This window comes from Bombina bombina, chromosome 5 (assembly GCF_027579735.1).
Source record: "Bombina bombina isolate aBomBom1 chromosome 5, aBomBom1.pri, whole genome shotgun sequence".
NCBI lineage: Eukaryota > Metazoa > Chordata > Amphibia > Anura > Bombinatoridae > Bombina > Bombina bombina.
This window is the reverse complement of record NC_069503.1, coordinates 438,800,456-438,822,032: the sequence shown is the minus strand read 5'-3', so window position 1 is coordinate 438,822,032 and position 21,577 is coordinate 438,800,456. Positions and strand designations below refer to the sequence as shown.

Genomic DNA, 21,577 nt, shown 5'->3' with positions numbered 1-21,577 from the left:
GCATTTACTTTCAACTCGTAATACCAGCGGTAAACCCGATGAGCGATAAACCCCTTATTGCAAACATTTGTGCTCCACTTGTAATCTAGCCCAATTTTGAGTATCTGATATAGGACTACATGCAGTAAAAGGCAGCGGACAAGGTTCCAACATGAGAATCTGTCCATTTGTCTTTCAGCGAACAAGTAGTGTACACTGTAAGTTTGCTGACTGCATGTACCATTGCACAGGGACTTCCATGTACAACACCACCATGTACATTGTGTTTTATCTTTGTGTGACTGATGTGTTTCTTACACTGCGTTGTTAAATCTGATAATCTCAATGAATTACTAGTTTACAATGAAATCCAAAATGTCAAATGGAATAAAACCTTTTCCTAAAGTATTGAATGGCATCTATGATCTAGCTAACTGAATAGAGTTACCATTGTAATCTGTGTGTTTTACACCAATGTAGCTCAGACTATGAGGCCTATTTATCATCGGTCTTGCGGACCTAATCCGACATTGCTGATCAGGTCCGCAAGACCTCGCTGAATGCAGAGAGCAATAAGCTCTCCGTATTCAGCATTACACCAGCAGCTCACAAGAGGTGCTGGTGCAACGCTGCCCCCTGCAGACTCGCGGCCAATCGGCCGCCAGCAGGGAGGTGTCAATCAACCCGATCATACTCGATCGGGTTGAATTGTGGCGATTCCTGTCCGCCTGCTCAGAGCAGGCGGACAGGGTTCTGCTTCATAACTGGTGTTTCTGGCGAGCCTGCAGGCTCGCCAGAAACACAGGGCGTCAAGCTCCATTTGGAGCTTGATACATAGGCCCCATTTTATCAGGACCTGACTGTTAATTAGTTTTTGTGTTGTAACAAGGTTAAAATCAGACATCGGAGGAAGAAGTTTCGGCACTTATACTGCGCTCTCACCTCACTACCTGTTCCCTTGACCCTATCCCCTCACAGCTACTCCCCTCCCTCTCTTCTATCCTTACCCCTATACTCACACATATTTTCAACCTCTCCCTCAGCACCGGTATATTTCCCTCATCTCTAAAACATGCACTGGTCAGACCTATCCTCAAAAAACTTCCCCATCCAACTACCGCCCTATTTCCCTACTCCCTCTTGCCTCAAAGCTTCTAGAAAAGCTAGTATACGCACGCCTATCCCATTTCCTTACATTAAACTCCCTCCTTGAACCACTGCAATCTGGATTTCATCCCCATCACTCCACAGAGACACCAATCGTTAAGGTTACCAACAACCTACTTACAGCAAAATCAAAAGGCCACTTCTCTCTGCTTATCCTCCTTGATCTGTCCGCAGCCTTTGACACTGTTGACCACCCTCTTTTGCTGTAAACCCTCCAATCCTTCAGCATTTGTTGCACAGCCCTCTCGTGCTTCTCTTCCTACCTGTCAAACCGTACCTTTAGTGTAGCCTTCTCTGGTGCCTCCTCTGCCCCGTCACCATTTTCTGTTGGGGTACCGCAAGGCTCTGTCCTTGGTCCCCTTCTATTCTCAATCTACACTTCATCATTAGGTTCCCTAATAAAGTCCCACGGGTTCCAATATAATTTGTATGCCGACGACACCCAAATCTACTTCTCTGTACCAGACCTATCTCCTTCCTTGCTAACCCGTGTCAGCAACTGTCTTTCTCACATCTCTTCCTGGATGTCCTCTCACTACCTCAAGCTAAATATCTCCAAAACTGAGCTCCTTATTTTCCCCCCTTCTTCCAAAATCTCCACCCCCAATATCTCTATAACTGTCGACAACTCCATCACTACCCCTACCCCGCATGCCCGCTGTCTTGGGGTCACACTTGACTCAGATCTTTCTTTCACTCCTCACATTCAGTCCTGGGCTAAATCCTGCCGCTTCCACCTTAAAAACATCACACAAGACACAACTAAGATTTTCATCCACTCTCTCATCCTTTCCCGCCTCTATTATTGCAACTCTGTCCTCTCTGGTCTCCCCAGCTGCCACCTAAATCTTTTACAATCCATAATGAATGCCTCTGCCAGGCTCATCTTCCTTACATGTCGCTCTTCATCTGCTGCACCTCTTTGCCACTCCCTTCACTGACTTCCTCTTGCCTCCAGGATTAAACACAAAATTCTCACACTGACATACAAAGCCCTCAACTGCACTGCTCCCCCTATATCTCAGACCTTGTCTCCAGATACTCTCCCTCCCATCCCTTCTTTAGAGTTGACTACAACAGTGTGACTCTTGGCAGGGCCCTCTACCCATCTGATCCCTATAAATGTTTCCTTGTATTCCAACTATGTTTATAGCGCTGCGGAATCTGTTGGCGCTCTACAAATAACCGATAATAATAATAACATATGCAGACATTTTGGGCTAGATTACAAGTGGGTCGCTAATTTAACGTGTGACCTTAAACAGGCAAATTTGCCTGTTTAAGGGCACACGTTAAATAATCAGCCATTACAAGAAGCTGGTTAATGCTACCACAAGCTTGTGGTAGCACTTTAGGTTCAAATTCACTAATCAGAGATCAGATCTCTGGTTAATGAAAAAAATTCCCAAATTGTCCCCAAAATAAAGTGTATGGTTCCTTTATTAAAATAAAAAATTGTAGCATCTTTATTTAAAAAAAAGAAATAATGCACAAAGCAGTTATAAGGGGTAAAAGTGAGGGGATGTGAGTTAGAAAAAAAACGGCACTGAAAAATGCCTTTACATTGCGGTCTGTGGGGACTGTGTTAAAACTATAAAAATATATGTATATGCGTATATACATATATAGTTATATGTTAATGTGTGTATATACACCTATAAACACATAAATATACACTCACCAGCCACTTTATTAGGTACACCTTGCTAGTACCGGGGTGGACTCCCTTTTACCTTCAGAACTGCCTTGATTCTTCATGGCATAGATTCAATAAGGTGTTGGAAACATTCCTCTGAGGTCTGGGCCAAATTGACATGATAGCATTACCCAGTTGCTGCAGATTTTTCGGCTGCACATCCATGATGCGAATCTCCTGTTCCACTACATCCCAAAGGGGCTCTTTTGGATTGAGATCTGGTGACTGTGGAAGCCATTGGAGTACAGTGAACTCATTCTCATGTTCAAGAAACCAGTTTGAGATGATATGAGCTTTGTGGCATGGTTAATTATCCTGCTGGAAGTAACCGTTGATACAAGGCAGAATGGATCCATGTTTTCATGTTGTTTACAACAAATTCTGGCCCTACCATCTGAATGTCGCAGCTGAAATCGAGACTCATCAGACTACACAACATTTTTCCCATCTTCTATTGTCCAAGTTTGGTGAGCCTGTGTTAATTGTAGCCTCAGTTTCCTGTTCTTAGCTGATAAGAGTGGCACCCGGTGTGGTCTTCTGCTGCTGTAGCCCATCTGCTTCAAGGTTCAACGTGCTGTGCGTTCAGAGATGGTATTCTGCATACCTTGGTTGTAACAAGTGGTTATTTGAGTTACTGTTTCCTTTCTATCATCTCGAACCAGTCTGCCCATTCTCCTCTGACCTCTGACATCAACAAGGCATTTTCGTCCACATAACTGCTGCTCACTGGATATTTTCTGTTTTTCAGATAATTTTCTGTATACCCTAGAGATGGTTGTGCGTTAAAATCCCAGTAGATCAGCAGTTTTTGAAATACTCAGACCATCCATCTGGCACCAACAACCATGACACATTCAAAGTCATTTAAATCCCCTTGCTTCCCCATTCTGATGCATGGTTTGAACCCCTTGCTTCCCCATTCTGATGCTTGGTTTGAACTTCAGCACTTTTAGATGCCTAAATGCATTGAGTTGCTGTTATGTGATTGGCTGATTAGCAATTTATGTTACCAAGCAATTGAACAGGTATACCTAATAAAGTGGCCAGTGAGTGTATGTGTATATATTCATATACATATATATTTAAACTTTGCTGCCGATCACTTCTCAACTTACCCCCTTCGCTGCGCTAGGTTCTGTGCCATGTCTATCGGCATCAGAACTAGGCTCCTATTGGGGTCTATGGAAGCACGCTCTAATAAGCACAAAGCTTCCATGCAATTCGAATGTGAGGTTGTGTTTGCATTGCACCCAACTTGTAATACCAGCACACATTTTTGTGCACCTGTATTACTGAATGGAGAGCAATTTTGCATTACACTCGTAATCTAGCCCTTTATGTTTTAATAACCTAGATCAGGGACGTCCAACTGGCGTCCATCTGTCCTAGTTTTTTGGCACCAGAAAAAAGCGTCAGTAAAAATGTGGATATTGTTGGGAAATATTTGTATTTTTCATAGCCATAAATGTAAATGCAGCTGTTAAAGGGACATGAAATCCAACATTCAGATAGAGTACAATTTTAAAAAAACATTCCAATCCACTTCTATTATCTAATTTGCTTCATTCTTTAGATATCCTTTGTTGAAGTATTAGCAATGCAAATGGGTAAGCCAATCACACGAGGTATCTATGTACAGCCACCAATCAGCAGCTACTGATCCTATTTAGATATGATTTTTAACAAAGGATATAAAAAATGAAGCAAATTAGATAATAGAAGTAAAATGGAAATTTCATGTTCTTTCTGAATCATGAAAGAAAAAAAAAATGGGTTTCATGTCCCTTTAAGGCTTCTCAAATATTCATCTGCAGCCCCCATATGTTAGTATGATGGCAATCACTGATCTAGATGCTTTCCTTAATATACAAGTAGACCTAAAAGGGAGATTAAATCCATTTTTTTTCTTTCGTGGTTCAAGTAGAGTGTATAATTTTAAAAACTTTCCAATATATCACATTTGTGTCACTCTCTTGTTTCACTTTGTTGAAGGAGCAGCAGTGCATTATTGGGAGCTAGTTGAACACATCTGGTGAGCCAATGACATGAGGCATATATGTGCAGCCACCAATCAGCAGCTAGCTCCCAGTAGTGCACTGCTGTTTCTTAGTCTACCTATGTATTCTTTTGAAAAAAGGATACAAAAAGAACAAAGCAAATTAGAAAATAGAAGTAAATTGGAAAATTACTTAAATCGACATGCTCTATATGAATCATGACACTTCAAATGTGCCGAGCATATGATTTAGTGCATATTAACATGTTTTTCAAGATTTCCTCTGCATGATGATGAAAAGCTTAAATGGCACTTAATAGCATTATTCCCATCTTAACATTTTCCTTGGAAAATTACACTTTTAAAGATATAAACACAAACAGAACCTAATGCTAACAGACAGAGTTATAGTAAATGTCACTGTTCTCGTGTAATAAGGGCCAAATTTTAGTCTCAGGTAACCTCATGAAAAGGAAATTCTGGTGCCTCAATTCCTTTTTTGCCTCCATGAGAGCAGTGACATCACTGTAGCATGTGTAGTCATTAAAATAATAAATTCTTAAGAAGAGGCTATAAAGCTCCATAAGAAAGTTCTGATTAATTACATTGGGAAGAAAAAAAAAACATCAGATGGATGAAGTGTTAGTGCATAACATGTTCAGTCTAGTACAGGTCATTTTTTTTGTCCCTAGGCAGCTGTTTACTTTGCCTGATTTGAGATCTAGTTGTGTTTTTTTGGACTATCCTGTCATTTTTATCATTAATATCTCTGAATCCTATAGAATTCAGTTAAATGCATTGGACTTTTGTTACTATACTAGATTAAAGTGAACATTTCAGTCAGTCAGGTTAAAAAAAAAGACAGTTATTACACTTGCAGAACATATTTAGCCTGATAATGATATGGTAAGAATATACCATTATAATTAGCTAATACATCTGCAGAAAATTGTAGGCAATAACACATTAAATGGAAACAGAACAATATTTTATAAATGTGATATGTTTTAATAATTACATAGTCTGAGCTTAGTGAATCAATTCACTGAGGCCTCGCTTCCATTGAGTCGTTAAAAATGGAGCCGTAAGCTACCGAAGCGGCCGACAGCTAAAAGTAATTTACGGCTCCATTTTAGTACCAGGTTTCCATTGAAATATTTTGCGGATAGCGTGCAGTCGCTCTTTTCGTGTAGCTGTAAGTTAACGTTGTGTTAACGCTTCCATCTGATGTCGGATTTCTTGAAAATCAATTAGTTGCTAAGGTAACCCGACCTTACGCTATAGAATTTACGTTTAACGTCCGTGCTCCTTACCAGTGATCACCTCTCAAGAAAAATAAAGATACACTTATCCATATTTTTAATAATCAAATACTATTTTTTAATATAATTATATTTACCACTTCATAAATATAAGTAATATGTATTGCTGCCCTAGGCATAGGTCTAGTTTGCATTCTGTAGATATGTTCTTGCATATATTATTATATTTAAATATATACTGATATTTCTATTAGAATATAAGTTCAACTATTTCTATACATGAGACAACAATAAATATTATTTAAAACAATTTATTTCTACATTAAAATACTTGCATTATTTGCAAGTTTTCTAATTTCAATAGAAAATAGGTCTCAAAAAGCACAATTTTCCTCTTTTACACCTAGTTGAGCTGGGTGTAATATTTCTCAATGTATCGACAGCCTCCGACAGTATATTAACGGTTTGCGCTTTCATTGGAAACCTGGTATAATTTATTGATTAATGGCTTCTATTACTTTCTATGGGACGCAAAGATTTTTTCGGCAGCCGGAGTCCAGCTGCCGATATTGAGGTATAACGCGCCATTGGAAACAGTCGATAAACGATATTGCTTTCGACAGCATATTTAACGGTTTGCGAGTGCACGCAAACTGAATTACGACTCAATGGAAGCGAGACCTTAGATGGGCGATATTGATCTGATAGAAAGACTATGCAGTCAGAATATAAGATGGAATGCATGTTAGGAGTAAGAAACAGAGATGGTTATAAGACATCAAAGAAGAAATTGACAGCGACAGATAACGGAATCATAAAGTATAGTTAGAGGGATATCAATGAAGTTTGCTATAGGGGGAAGTATAATGTAGCATAAAAGAACCATTTGTAATGTTTTCAACTAGAGCAAGAGTTAGCACACAGTTGTATAAAGCACTGCGGCTTGGTTTGTTCACCTGCACCTAAACTCAAATGTATTTTTTAACTCAGTTATATACAGAAGCTCTAAAAACTATTTAATATGTTCCAACAACACTAAGATCTTCTTCCACTTTAGCAAGAGTTGACCTCAATGCTAGTTAATACATATCAAGACTGGGGATTAGGAATGAGGTGAGACTGGGAGTGTATGAGCGTGTTAAGCAGGATGTTATTGTTACATAGAACAGTATCTCACATCCACATTGTTTATTAGATAAATATCACAAATTATAAAAAACAAAAACAAACATACTAGTCTAAGTTGTTTTATTCATGAAAAAATGCTTTATAACAAGTCCCCCTGAGGAAGCGGATATGAAAGGTGACCACAATGGGGCAACATTTTCTAATGTAATATAATTTCTACTAGCTTTTCTGTATTTTCAAGGTAGGAACCTGAAAAGGGGAAATGGATAAGAGGGAGGTGGTTAGAAATTTATGGGGAAGCCGATTTGGCAAAAAAACAACTCCTAATGAGACCTCCCTAAGCTACTTTTTCCACAAAAATATATACATATTTAATACCATGTATTGGAGAATATTTTTTCAATTGCGAATTTGCTGGCATTGCGATGTTTTCATTAAGCTAGCAGATTTTTATGGTAGTTGCCTTGTTCTCATTTATTTTTATATATTTTAATGGAAAACTTAAGTAAAAGCTAACTTTTAAATTGCAAAATTCGCAAAATAGCTGTGCTGGCTTCATATCTTCACTTTGCTTTTGTTTAAATGAAAGGGGGAGTCCAGGTACTTTGCCCCAAACCCAGAAAAAAAACCCTCTAATTTAGGCCTAGATTTGGAGTTCGGCGGTAGCCGTCAAAACCAGCGTTAGAGGCTCCTAACGCTGGTTTTGGCCGCCCGCTGGTATTTGGAGTCAGTGATTAAAGGGTCTAACGCTCACTTTTCAGCCGCGACTTTTCCATACCGCAGATCCCCCTACGCCATTTGCGTAGCCTATCTTTTCAATGGGATCTTTCTAACGCCGGTATTTAGAGTCGTTTCTGCAGTGAGCGTTAGAGCTCTAACGACAAAACTTCAGCCGCCTGAAAATAGCAGGAGTTAAGAGCTTTCTGGCTAACGCCGGTTCATAAAGCTCTTAACTACTGTACCCTAAAGTACACTAACACCCATAAACTACCTATGTACCCCTAAACCGAGCTCCCCCCACATCGCCGCCACTCGATTAAAAATTTTAACCCCTAATCTGCCGACCGCCACCTACGTTATACTTATGTACCCCTAATCTGCTCCCCTAACCCCGCCGACCCCTATATTACATTTATTAACCCCTAATCTGCCCCCCACAACATCGCCGCCAGCTACTTAAAATAATTAACCCCTAATCTTCCGACCGCAAAGCGCCGCCACCTACGTTATACTTATGTACCCCTAATCTGCTGCCCCTAACACCGCCGACCCCTATATTATATTTATTAACCCCTAATCTGCCCCCCTCAACGTCGCCGACACCTACCTACACTTATTAACTCCTAATCTGCCGAGCGGACCTGAGCGCTACTATAATAAAGTTATTAACCCCTAACCCGCCTCACTAACCCTATCATAAATAGTATTAACCCCTAATCTGCCCTCCCTAACATCGCCGACACCTACCTTCAATTATTAACCCCTAATCTTCCGATCGGAGCTCACCGCTATTCTAATAAATGTATTAACCCCTAAAGCTAAGTCTAACCCTAACACTAACACCCCCCTAACTTAAATATAATTTACATCTAACGAAATAAATTAACTCTTATTAAATAAATTAATCCTATTTAAAGCTAAATACTTACCTGTAAAATAAACCCTAATATAGCTACAATATAAATTATAATTATATTATAGCTATTTTAGGATTAATATTTATTTTACAGGCAACTTGGTATTTATTTTAACTAGGTACAATAGCTATTAAATAGTTAAGAACTATTTAATAGTTACCTAGTTAAAATAATTACAAATTTACCTGTAAAATAAATCCTAACCTAAGATATAATTAAACCTAACACTACCCTATCAATAAAATAATTAAATAAACTACCTACAATTACCTACAATTAACCTAACACTACACTATCAATAAATAAATTAAATACAATTGCTACAAATAAATACAATTAAATAAACTATCTAAAGTACAAAAAATAAAAAAGAACTAAGTTACAGAAAATAAAAAAATATTTACAAACATAAGAAAAATATTACAACAATTTTAAACTAATTACACCTACTCTAAGCCCCCTAATAAAATAACAAAGCCCCCCAAAATAAAAAATTCCCTACCCTATTCTAAATTAAAAAAGTTACAAGCTCTTTTACCTTACCAGCCCTGAACAGGGCCCTTTGCGGGGCATGCCCCAAGAAGTTCAGCTCTTTTGCCTGTAAAAAAAAACATACAATACCCCCCCCCAACATTACAACTCACCACCCACATACCCCTAATCTAACCCAAACCCCCCTTAAATAAACCTAACACTAATCCCCTGAAGATCTTCCTACCTTGTCTTCACCATCCAGGTATCACCGATCCGTCCTGGCTCCAAGATCTTCATCCAACCCAAGCGGGGGTTGGCGATCCATAATCCGGTGCTGAAGAGGTCCAGAAGAGGCTCCAAAGTCTTCCTCCTATCCGGCAAGAAGAGGACATCCGGACCGGCAAACATCTTCTCCAAGCAGCATCTTCGATCTTCTTCCATCCGGTGCGGAGCGGGTCCATCTTGAAGCAGGCGACGCGGATCCATCCTCTTCTTCCGATGTCTCCCGACTAATGACGGTTCCTTTAAGGGACGTCATCCAAGATGGCGTCCCTCGAATTCCGATTGGCTGATAGGATTCTATCAGCCAATCGGAATTAAGGTAGGAATTTTCTGATTGGCTGATGGAATCAGCCAATCAGAATCTAGTTCAATCCGATTGGCCGATCCAATCAGCCAATCAGATTGAGCTCGCATTCTATTGGCTGATCGGAACAGCCAATAGAATGCGAGCTCAATCTGATTGGCTGATTGGATCAGCCAATCGGATTGAACTTGATTCTGATTGGCTGATTCCATCAGCCAATCAGAAAATTCCTACCTTAATTCCGATTGGCTGATAGAATCCTATCAGCCAATCGGAATTCGAGGGACGCCATCTTGGATGACGTCCCTTAAAGGAACCGTCATTAGTCGGGAGACATCGGAAGAAGAGGATGGATCCGCGTCGCCTGCTTCAAGATGGACCCGCTCCGCACCGGATGGAAGAAGATCGAAGATGCCGCTTGGAGAAGATGTTTGCCGGTCCGGATGTCCTCTTCTTGCCGGATAGGAGGAAGACTTTGGAGCCTCTTCTGGACCTCTTCAGCACCGGATTATGGATCGCCAACCCCCGCTTGGGTTGGATGAAGATCTTGGAGCCAGGACGGATTGGTGATACCTGGATGGTGAAGACAAGGTAGGAAGATCTTCAGGGGATTAGTGTTAGGTTTATTTAAGGGGGGTTTGGGTTAGATTAGGGGTATGTGGGTGGTGGGTTGTAATGTTGGGGGGGGGGTATTGTATGTTTTTTTTTACAGGCAAAAGAGCTGAACTTCTTGGGGCATGCCCCGCAACGGGCCCTGTTCAGGGCTGGTAAGGTAAAAGAGCTTGTAACTTTTTTAATTTAGAATAGGGTAGGGAATTTTTTATTTTGGGGGGCTTTGTTATTTTATTAGGGGGCTTAGAGTAGGTGTAATTAGTTTAAAATTGTTGTAATATTTTTCTTATGTTTGTAAATATTTTTTTATTTTTTGTAACTTAGTTCTTTTTTATTTTTTGTACTTTAGATAGTTTATTTAATTGTATTTATTTGTAGCAATTGTGTTTAATTAATTTATTGATAGTGTAGTGTTAGGTTAATTGTAGGTAATTGTAGGTAATTTATTTAATTATTTTATTGATAGGGTAGTGTTAGGTTTATTTGTAACTTAGGTTAGGATTTATTTTACAGGTAAATTTGTTATTATTTTAACTATTTTAGCTATTAAATAGTTCTTAACTATTTAATAGCTATTGTACCTGGTTAAAATAATTACAAAGTTGCCTGTAAAATAAATATTAATCCTAAAATAGCTACAATGTAATTATAATTTATATTGTAGCTATATTAGGATTTATTTTACAGGTAAGTATTTAGCTTTAAATAGGAATAAGTTATTTAATAAGAGTTAATTTATTTCGTTAGATGTAAATTATATTTAACTTAGGGGGGTGTTAGTGTTAGGGTTAGACTTAGCTTTAGGGGTTAATACATTTATTAGAATAGCGGTGAGCTCCGGTCGGAAGATTAGGGGTTAATAATTGAAGGTAGGTGTCGGCGATGTTAGGGAGGGCAGATTAGGGGTTAATACTATTTATGATAGGGTTAGTGAGGCGGATTAGGGGTTAATAACTTTATTATAGTAGCGCTCAGGTCCGCTCGGCAGATTAGGGGTTAATAAGTGTAGGTAGGTGTCGGCGACGTTGTGGGGGGCAGATTAGGGGTTAATAAATATAACATAGGGGTCGGCGATGTTAGGGCAGCAGATTAGGGGTACATAGGGATAACGTAGGTTGCGGCGGTTTACGGAGCGGCAGATTAGGGGTTAAAAGTGTAATGCAGGGGTCAGCGATAGCGGGGGCGGCAGAATAGGGGTTAATAAGTGTAAGGTTAGGGGTGTTTAGACTCGGGGTACATGTTAGGGTGTTAGGTGCAGACGTAGGAAGTGTTTCCCCATAGGAAACAATGGGGCTGCGTTAGGAGCTGAACGCTGCTTTTTTGCAGGTGTTAGGTTTTTTTTTCAGCTCAAACAGCCCCATTGTTTCCTATGGGAAAATCGTGCACGAGCACGTTTTTGATGCCGGCCGCGTCCGTAAGCAACTCTGGTATCGAGAGTTGCATTTGCGGTAAAAATGCTCTACGCTCCTTTTTTGGAGCCTAACGCAGCATTTGTTTGAACTCTCAATACCAGAGTTAAATTTATGGTGCGGCCAGAAAAAAGCCCGCGGAGCGTTAACAGCCCTTTTACCGCCGAACTCCAAATCTAGGCCTTAGTAAATACACCAAACCATACCTACTAATCTATTGTATTACTGTGCTGTATGAGATTCATCCATAAATCAATTTTCAAATCCATCTCCAGCTAGGGTTAAGATTCTCTGCATAGAACTTAATTTTTCATCAAAGTGCAATCAGTGTCATGTATGCTAATGGCGCAGGCACATCCAATCAATCACAAACATCATAATCCTCTTTCTTCACATTAAAAAAACACATCTTTTGGTATTGGATTCTGATTAATAAACTTACGTGTTTAAAGTTTCTGAATGGCACAAACTGAACAATATCTCGAAGTACTGGCTCTCCCTTAGGGGACCTTAATATTCCATCATCTCCGTCAAGCATTTGCATGTCGCTAAAGTCAGCATTGCCCACTCCTACAATTATGACTGACATGGGCAGATGGGAGGCATGAACTATGGCTTCTCTTGTGTCAGCCATGTCCGTGATCACACCGTCTGTCAGGATCAGTAGGATAAAGTATTGCTGCAAGAGAGTACACACAATATAATATGTGCTTTTAGTGACATGAGAGTCTTGTATACTGCTGAGAATAGACAAAATAACTAGGTAAAAATAAATTGTTATTCCCAACCAGTGGTTATAGAGCCTAAAGGGACACTGAACCCAATTTTTTTCTTTCATGATTTAGATTGAGTATGACATTTTAAGCAACTTTCTGATTTACTCATATTATCAAATTGTCTTCATTCTCTTGGTATCTTTATTTGAAATGCAACAATGTAAGTTTAGATGCCGGCCCATTTTTGGTGAACAACCTGGGTTGTTCTTGCTGTTTGGTGGATAAATTAATCCACCAATAAAAAAGTGCTTTCCAGAGTCCTAAACCAAAAAAAGCTTAGATGCCTTCTTTTTCAAATACAGATAGCAAGAGAAAAATTGATAATAGGAGTAAATTAGAAAGTTGCTTAAAATTGCTTGCTCTATCTGAATCACGAAAGAAAACATTTGGGTTCAGTGTCCCTTTAATAATTATTATCCTGGTGATATGGTCATATGAAATGGAAACAAACTTTGACCCATAGTTCATACCATTATAATGAAAATTCACTCTAAAGATTTAATCAACTCCATTTATCAAGCTGCAAATGCAGCTTCGGCGAAGCCCCAGAATCACTTGATTGAGCTTGAATCGCTAGTTAAAGGGACATAAGAGAATACAATTTTAAACAACTTTCTAATTTACTTCTTATAATCTGTTTCATTCTCTTGGTATAATTTGTTGAAGGAGCAGCAATGCCCTAATGGTTTCTAATTGAATACATGGGTGAGCCACTCACAATCGATATATATATATGCAGCCACCAATCAACAGCTAGAACCTAGGTTCTCTGCTGCTCTTGAGCTTGCCTAGATAAACCTTTCAGCAATGGATAACAAGAGAAGGAAGAAAATTAATAATAGAAGTAAATTGGAAAGTTGTTTAAAATTGTATTTTCTATCAGGAAAGAAAAAAATTGGGTTTCATGTCCCTTTAAGTAGCAGTGGTCTTAAGACCTAAAATGTGTTGGATGTCAATCATCCTGATCAGATCCGATCAGGGTGATTGACAGCTCCCGCTCACGTAGGAGCAAGGGGAGCATTGCCCAAGCAGCGGCTTGCTACAAGGCTGGGCGTACAAGGTTCAAGACAGTGAACCTTGTTCGTCTGCCAGTTGATAAACGGACCTCAGTGAATCAGGGGCAAATTATCAAAGGGCAAATGCCCCTATCATTTTAAGCCAGTGCCTCCTAAGCCCTCTCCTCCACCTAAGAGGTGGCAGATCATAAATCACCCTATATTGATCTTACTGGGGATGATTGACAAGTCCTGGTCTGGAGCAATTGGTTGTGCCAGAGCAGGGTGTGGCATTGCACGAGCATCCGCTTATGCAATGATAAATAAGGGCAGCTAATGCTGCCCACAAGTTACAATCTTGTTTATCTGGAGAATGATAAGTCTAGCCTGGTATTAATGCAATTTGGTTACATCCCTTCATGTTTCTTTTTCTCTATGAACACTCTAACTCAGTGGTGACCTAACATTTTGTGTTTACAGGGCCATCGCTAACGGTGGGATTAGCCAGGGGGCAGATATTATTATACTCACATTTACACATGTACTAAAGATATTACTTCAAAATAAAATTTTATTCTAATTTTTTTTTCAGTTAAGAAATAACATTAAAAAATCACTCAACGGATTGAAATGTATATACTTCTCACATTTATTAACAGAATTTGATGCAAAGACATGCTTAAATACCTAATAACAAATTATTGGTATCTGTTTTCTGCTCCCTGGTGCTGCAACCACTACACTACAACTAAACTTTGCTGTGCTCTTATTGAATGTTAGAAAATGTTAGGAAACATCATTTGGTACTATATACTACTATGCAATTATCCCCTGCCCTTCTAACATTTTATGCATAATCTATAGCTGTTAGTAATGTCTAAATCACTTCCTAGTGTATAGAATTACATTTTTAGACCACCATAAGCATTTAAAAAATATTGAGCAATGAAATAAATAATCCTAGTGTACTGATTACAGTAATAACAAGCATGTTTTCCCCTAATTTTCTTTCCCGAAAATGGCATAAGAGCAGAGTGTCTGGAGAGAAGAGAGCTGTTTGGGAGGGATCAGTTTGGTAGGTGTCAGTTGGGAATGTAATACCTACACTATAATAATATTACATTTTCTAGCTAACTAATTAACCCCTTCACTGACTTGAATATTAGAAGTGTGGTGCACAGCTGCAATTATCAGCCTTCTAATTACCAAAAAACTATGGCAAAGCTATGCATGTCTGCTGTATCTGAACAAAGTAGATCCCAGAGAAGCTTTTGCAACCATTTGTGTTATAACTGCACAAGTGATATGTAAATAATTTCAGTGAGAAACCAAAAAGTTTGTGAAAAATTAACTATATTTTTAATATGATCACATTTGGCAGCAAAACAGTAGCATGAAACATACCAAAATGGGACTAGATCAATACCTTGAGTTGTCTACTAAAATATATATATATATTTTTGATAGGTAAATAAAAAAAAGACTATACTTTGAGTGATAGCAAAATTGCTACAAAATTCTCCAGTATATTGGGCAAGTTTTTTTTTTTAAATTCCCAGTAGCAAAAGGGTTAAACAATTAAAATGATAACAGGCACTTTTGCCACATAATTAAACCTGGTACCGCATGTTGGAAAATAGGGTTTTAATCACATTGTCACTTTAAATAAATTAGAAGTTTACAAACAGTTACGTTAAATTAATAAATTGCATCTAATTGTTTATGTATATTTTAACACAAATGTGATTATAATTAAATTTTATTTTGAGGTGCTAGTTTTAGCATATGAATAAGTATAATGTAGTGTGGCCCCTGAACAAGCCTACAGCAGTGTCTGGACCTCCATATATAAATGATTTGGTGTCCCTGTTCTAGAGTTAAACACTTCACCTTACTTTTCTTATGACCATTTATGACCATACATTCTCTAGATTTGCATCACAGGCCATAAAAGGACCGTCATGAGTAAAGATATCCAATGTAAAATTCTCACCGTTGCTTCCATTGTGTGCGTCTCTTCTGAGGCAGCTTTTGCCACTTTCTGAATAATAGGTGCAATATTGGTTGGTCCATAGAGTTGTAACTTAGGGAGGCAGTTCTGATAGGCTTCTACTACTCCTTGTATTCCTAAGAAGAACGATACAGCAAAACACATTAATACTGCATGCTGGATGTAAGTATAGTGCATGCTGGATGTAAGTATAGTGCATGCTGGATGTAAGTATAGTGCATGCTGGATGTAAGTATAGTGCATACTGAATGTAAGTATAGTGCATGCTGGATGTAAGTATAGTGCATGCTGGTTTAATGTACAGACATAAACTGATTTATACTATACAATATTTAGGTACATGTATAAAATGTGTTTCTGTTTATGTGATCCATATCTAGTTCTCTTTCATGTAATGTTTAGTTAGGGTTAAAAAAATCAAGTTTTCTTGGATGTAACATAGAATCAGCAATGTCTTACTTCACTTCTCAAAGAGTTTCTTAGGACACACAGAAGTGGAGATCTAGCAGCACTCCCTCCACCCCCGCCCCCCATTCTAGTTTATCACTGAAATTGTCTGAGCAAGAATAAGGGTATACAATCCCATCTTTAATGTATATTGGGAATCATTGCAATCACATTTATATTTATGCCCTCAATACAGTTAGAATTGGCTAAGAATATGCAGAGGAATGTTATTTCTTTAAAAGGCTCATCTTATTTTTATGGTGATTAAGGAATAATCTTCATAGTTAAAGAGACACTGTAGAGCATAAATTAAATGCACTAATTTGTTAGAGCTTGAATCTTTACTACTATTGACCCTGCAAGCCTATGTGTTTAATCCCTGCAAAGGAATAAAATACACATTTAAAGTACTGCTCAGGAGCCACGGAGCAGGTCATGAACAGACATGGCCGTGAATGGTAGGATTGCTTAAAGAGCTAGGGGCCTGGGCTTTTTAAAAAGTTGCATCAAAACACAACATACATTCATTTAAATAAACAGTTACACTCGTATATACACTATCTAATACAAATGGTTCATATAAATATTAATAAAAAAGTTATAAGGGTTCAAAAGTATATGGCAAGGTGTTTGAATGGAAAGGGCTATAATATATATACAGTATCTCACAAAAGTGAGTAAACCCTTCACATTTTTGTAAATATTTTATTATATCTTTTCATGTGACAACACTGAAGAAATGAAACTTTGCTACAATGTCAAGTAGTGAGTGTACAGCCTGTATATGCCAGTGTAAATTTGCTGTCCCCTCAAAATAACTCAACACACAGCCATTAATGTCCAAACCGTTGGCAACAAAAGTGAGTACACCCCTAATTGGAAATGTCCAAATTGGGCCCAAAGTGTCAATATTTTGTGTGGCCACCATTATTTTCCAGCACTGCCTTAACCCTCTTGGGCATGGAGTTCACCAGAGCTTCACAGGTTGCCACTGGAGTCCTTTTCCACTCCTCCATGAGGACATCATGGAGCTGGTGGATGTTAGAGACCTTGCACTCCCCCACCTTCCGTTTGAGGATGCCCCACAGATGCTCAATAGGGTTTAGGTCTGGAGACATGCTTGGTCAGTCCGTCACCTTTACCCTCAGCTTCTTTAGCAAGGCATTGGTCGTCTTGGAGGTGTTTTTGGGGTCGTTATCATGTTGGAATACTGCCCTGTGGCCCAGTCTCCGAAGGGAGGGAATCATGCTCTGCTTCAGTTTGTCACAGTACATGTTGGCATTCATGGTTCCCTCAATGAACTGTAGCTCCCCAGTGCCGGCAGCACTAATGCAGGCTCAGACCATGACACTTCCACCAGCATGCTTGACTGTAGGCAAGACACACTTGTCTTTGTACTCCTCACCTGGTTGTCGCCACACACGCTTGACACCATCTGAACCAAATACGTTTATCTTGGTCTCATCTGACCACAGGACATGGTTCCAGAAATCCATGTCCTTAGTCTGCTTGTCTTCAGCAAACTGGTTGCAGGCTTTCTTGTGCATCATCTTTAGAATAGGCTTCCTTCTGGGATGACAGCCATGCAGACCAATTTGATGCATTGTGCGGCATATGGTCTGAGCACTGACAGGCTGACCCCCCACACCTTCAACCTCTGCAGCAATGCTGGCAGCACTCATATGTCTATTTCCCAAAGGCAACCTCTGGATATGACGCTGAGCATGTGCACTCAACATCTTTGGTCGGCGATGGCGAGGCCTGTTCTGAGTGGAACCTGTCCTGTGAAACCGCTGTATGGTCTTGCCCACCATGCTGTAGCTCAGTTTCAGGGTCTTAGCAATCTTCTTATAGCCTAAGCCATCTTTATGTAGAGCAACAAATCTTTTTTTTAGATCCTCAGAGAGTTCTTTGCCATGAAGTGCCATGTTGAACTGCCAGTGACCAGTATGAGAGAGTGTGAGAGCGATAACACCAAATTTAACACACCTGCTCCCCATTCACACCTGAGACCTTGTAACACTAACGAGTTACATGACATTGGAGAGGGAAAATTGCCAATTGGGCCCAATTTGGACATTTTCACTTAGGGGTGTACTCACTTTTGTTGCCAACAGTTTAGACATTATTGGCTGTGTGTTGAATTATTTTGTGGGAACAGCAAATTTACTCTGGCATATACAGGCTGTACACTCACTATTTTACATTATAGCAAAGTGTCATTTCTGTATTGTCACATGAAAAGATATTATAAAATATTTATAAAAATGTGAGGGGTGTACTCACTTTTGTGAGTTACTGTATATATGTGTGTGTACATGTGTATTTATGTGTATGTGTATTCATGTGCGCATGCGCGAAACACGTCAGGTGTTCATCTGAACCTGCACCAGCTGTTTGGCAACTTGGCTGAATAAATATATCTATTTGCAACAAGTCTCCAGTCTCCGGGTCTCCTATACTCTTTCCCTTGCTGGGATACTTCTTCTTATATATATATATATATATATATATATAAATATTATAACAACTTCTGTAATTAACTCTGATTTAAAATCTGAAGTGAGTAAAACAAACAAAAAGTAAACTCTATTTTTAAAAGACAGAAGCACCAGGCACTGACAATATTTCTACTGCTACATTGAAACATTGTGCTGACCAACTTGCACCTATTTTTAGTGACTTTTATAACCAGACCTTAATTTTGAGCATGAATGATAACAGGCCTGTTGCTCTTACATCTGTTGTTATGAAATGCGTTGAAAGAGTTATGCTGTGCCATCTTAAAGCCTTGGCTGGCACCCTACAAGATCCGCTACAGTTCGCATACAAATCTAATAGATCTGTGGATGATGTGATTATTCTATCTTTATATTATATTTTACATCATTTGGATAATCCTCCCACCTATGTTTTATTTGAGGAATTCAGTTCTGCTTTTAATTCTGTTGTTCCTGGTTTACTTTTTGTTACCTTAAAACAACGTAATGTGCCCTTTTCCAGATGCCAATGGCTTTATCCCTTTTTATTTAAGTGAAATAATTTTAGTATCTGTAGTTAAGTTCATATAGCTGATGTACAAGCAATTTAAAAAATGCAATTGAACTCCATTACAGCTTCTAATGGAGTTCATATCCATTTTTTTAAACTGTTTGTCCATCAGCTATATGAACTTTACCACAGATACTATGTAGGGGTTTGGTGTTATTATAGATAGATAACTGTAATCTAGCTCCCGGATTGAAGGAATTTAGTTGCAAGCATAGCTTGATGTATGGATGTTACCAAGTTAAACTTATAGAACCATACAGCATTAATATTACCACCTCATTCACATTACGTTGTATACAGAGCTGAGACAATGAGGTAGATTTTTTAAGCAGAGTACGCTGCTCATTCCGCACTAAGATTAATAAAGGTTACATTTTATTTTATAACATTTTAATTTAGCTATATTTCTCGTAATGTAATGGTGCACAAAACTTTGGCCAATCTCTTTTGACTAAGTGACATAAGTATTACTTCTAGTTTGTTAAACCCCTTCACATTTGTGCAGAATTATAATTATAGTTACAATTAACCTTCCACTTCCACTTACAATTAACCTTCCACTTTTGTTTGTATAAAGCTTAATTAGTATATCTGGAAATTATACTTTAATATCTATTGAAAAAGTGTCATTACCATCGAGCAAAACTGTTTTTCAGCATCTTTTCGTTACCTACTACAGAGATGGATGATAGTTTTATAATCATTTCTACTGTATATTTTTTTTTTATCTTAAACAGAAGATATATGGGTATATAGAGCATTTGAAGGAAGATATAGTAATGCCCATACTGATTAAAATAAATTCTCCAGTCTCACTGGATTATGACACTTTAAAATCATATCCAATTTTGTAGACTGTTGATGATGTTGTGTTTAATGATTAAATTTCTCAAATTCATCCCTCAAGTTCCCTTAAAAGAGAAAATGTAAAATAATTTTCAATTTGAGAATATGAGCCAATCACAGTGAATAGCAAGTATACACTGTATACCTTAGAAAGTTATAGCTACTCAATATATAAATGAGGGGCTTGCTTCAACGTGATGACAGCTTATAGCAGTCATGTAAGCAATAATTTTCATTTGTAATAGACAATATGACTGCTAAAGATCAAAATAACATGTTCAAATAGTCAGAACCAGCTATAAAGCCAAATCCCCATATGGTCAGATTTACTGGTTGCATCAAAAGTTCAATGCATAAAGGTGATAATAAAGAATGACTGTCAAATCCCTTACTGACATTAACAAGGTGATATGAAGCCTCTGCTGAACAGCAGTTAGGAAAGGTTAAGGCAAAGTATTGGTCTTCTGTTATAGACACTACTGGAATAAAAATGAGCGAACACCAAGGGCATTTATAAGAATGCTCTCTGCAAATGAATTTGTTTAAACAAAGCCATAAAGACTTAAAATGCTTAAAATATACAGATTATACAGTATATATGTTTATTTTTCAAGATCTTCAGATATGTATTAAAGGATAGTGGATAATATATTTAAAGGGACATTGAACCCAAATGTTTTCTTTCGTGATTCAGATAGAGCATGCAATTTTAAGCAACTTTCTAATTTATTCCTATTAGCAATTTTTCTTTGTTCTCTTGCTATCTTTATTTGAAAAAGAAGGCATCTAAGTTTTTTGTTTGTTTTAGTACTCTGGATAGCACTTTTTTATTGGTGGATGAATTTATCCACCAATCAGCAAGGACAACCCAGGTTGTTCACCAAAAATGGGCCGGCATCTAAACTTATATTCTTGCAGTTCAAATAAAGATACCAAGAGAATGAAGAAAATTTGATAATAGGAGTAAATTAGAAAGTTGTTTAAAATGTCATGCTCTATCTGAATCACGAAAGAAAAAATTTGGGTACAGTGTCCATTTAAGGGATCACTGTTGTCATCCAAAGTGATTTTTTTTTAAAGTTACATTGTTACAAAAATTGTGTTTAATGTGGTAATATGTAAACAATGTTTGCAAGATATGTTTAATTTATCTAAAATGATAACGTTATGGATCATTTGTTAAAAAACAAAAAACACCCCACTAATGTCTGTTTGCAAATTGAGGATTGTTAGTCATTTAAGAGGATATAAAACAGTCTATTTCATTGTTACAATATAAAAAGCACTAATCAGTAGGCCACACTTAATAGAAATAATGGCAATATGTATTATTTATCATTTTAAAATTATTTTACCTTTTATTTATTTATTTTATTAACTTCCCTTGATTCCACTACATATTGTCACAGCCCCACAATGGGGGCTGGGGTCTCTACATGTATCATATCTAGCTTGATGTCATAAATCTTCTAGAGCAATGTGAGTTGGCTTGCTGTTCAGTGAAT

The 21,577-nt window shown here is 38.1% G+C and overlaps 1 protein-coding gene across 1 annotated transcript in view; it reads right to left on the bottom strand.

Moving 5' to 3' along the window:
* CPNE4 (copine 4) overlaps nucleotides 1-21,577 on the bottom strand; it is a 943,422-nt gene that overhangs the window by 39,715 nt on the left and 882,130 nt on the right. Inside the window, exons 14-15 of the mRNA XM_053714296.1 lie at nucleotides 15,711-15,844; nucleotides 12,389-12,625 (exon numbers count right to left, since the gene is read on the bottom strand). Coding sequence (XP_053570271.1) covers nucleotides 12,389-12,625; nucleotides 15,711-15,844 — 371 coding nt within the window. The remainder of the gene's footprint in view (nucleotides 1-12,388; nucleotides 12,626-15,710; nucleotides 15,845-21,577) is intronic.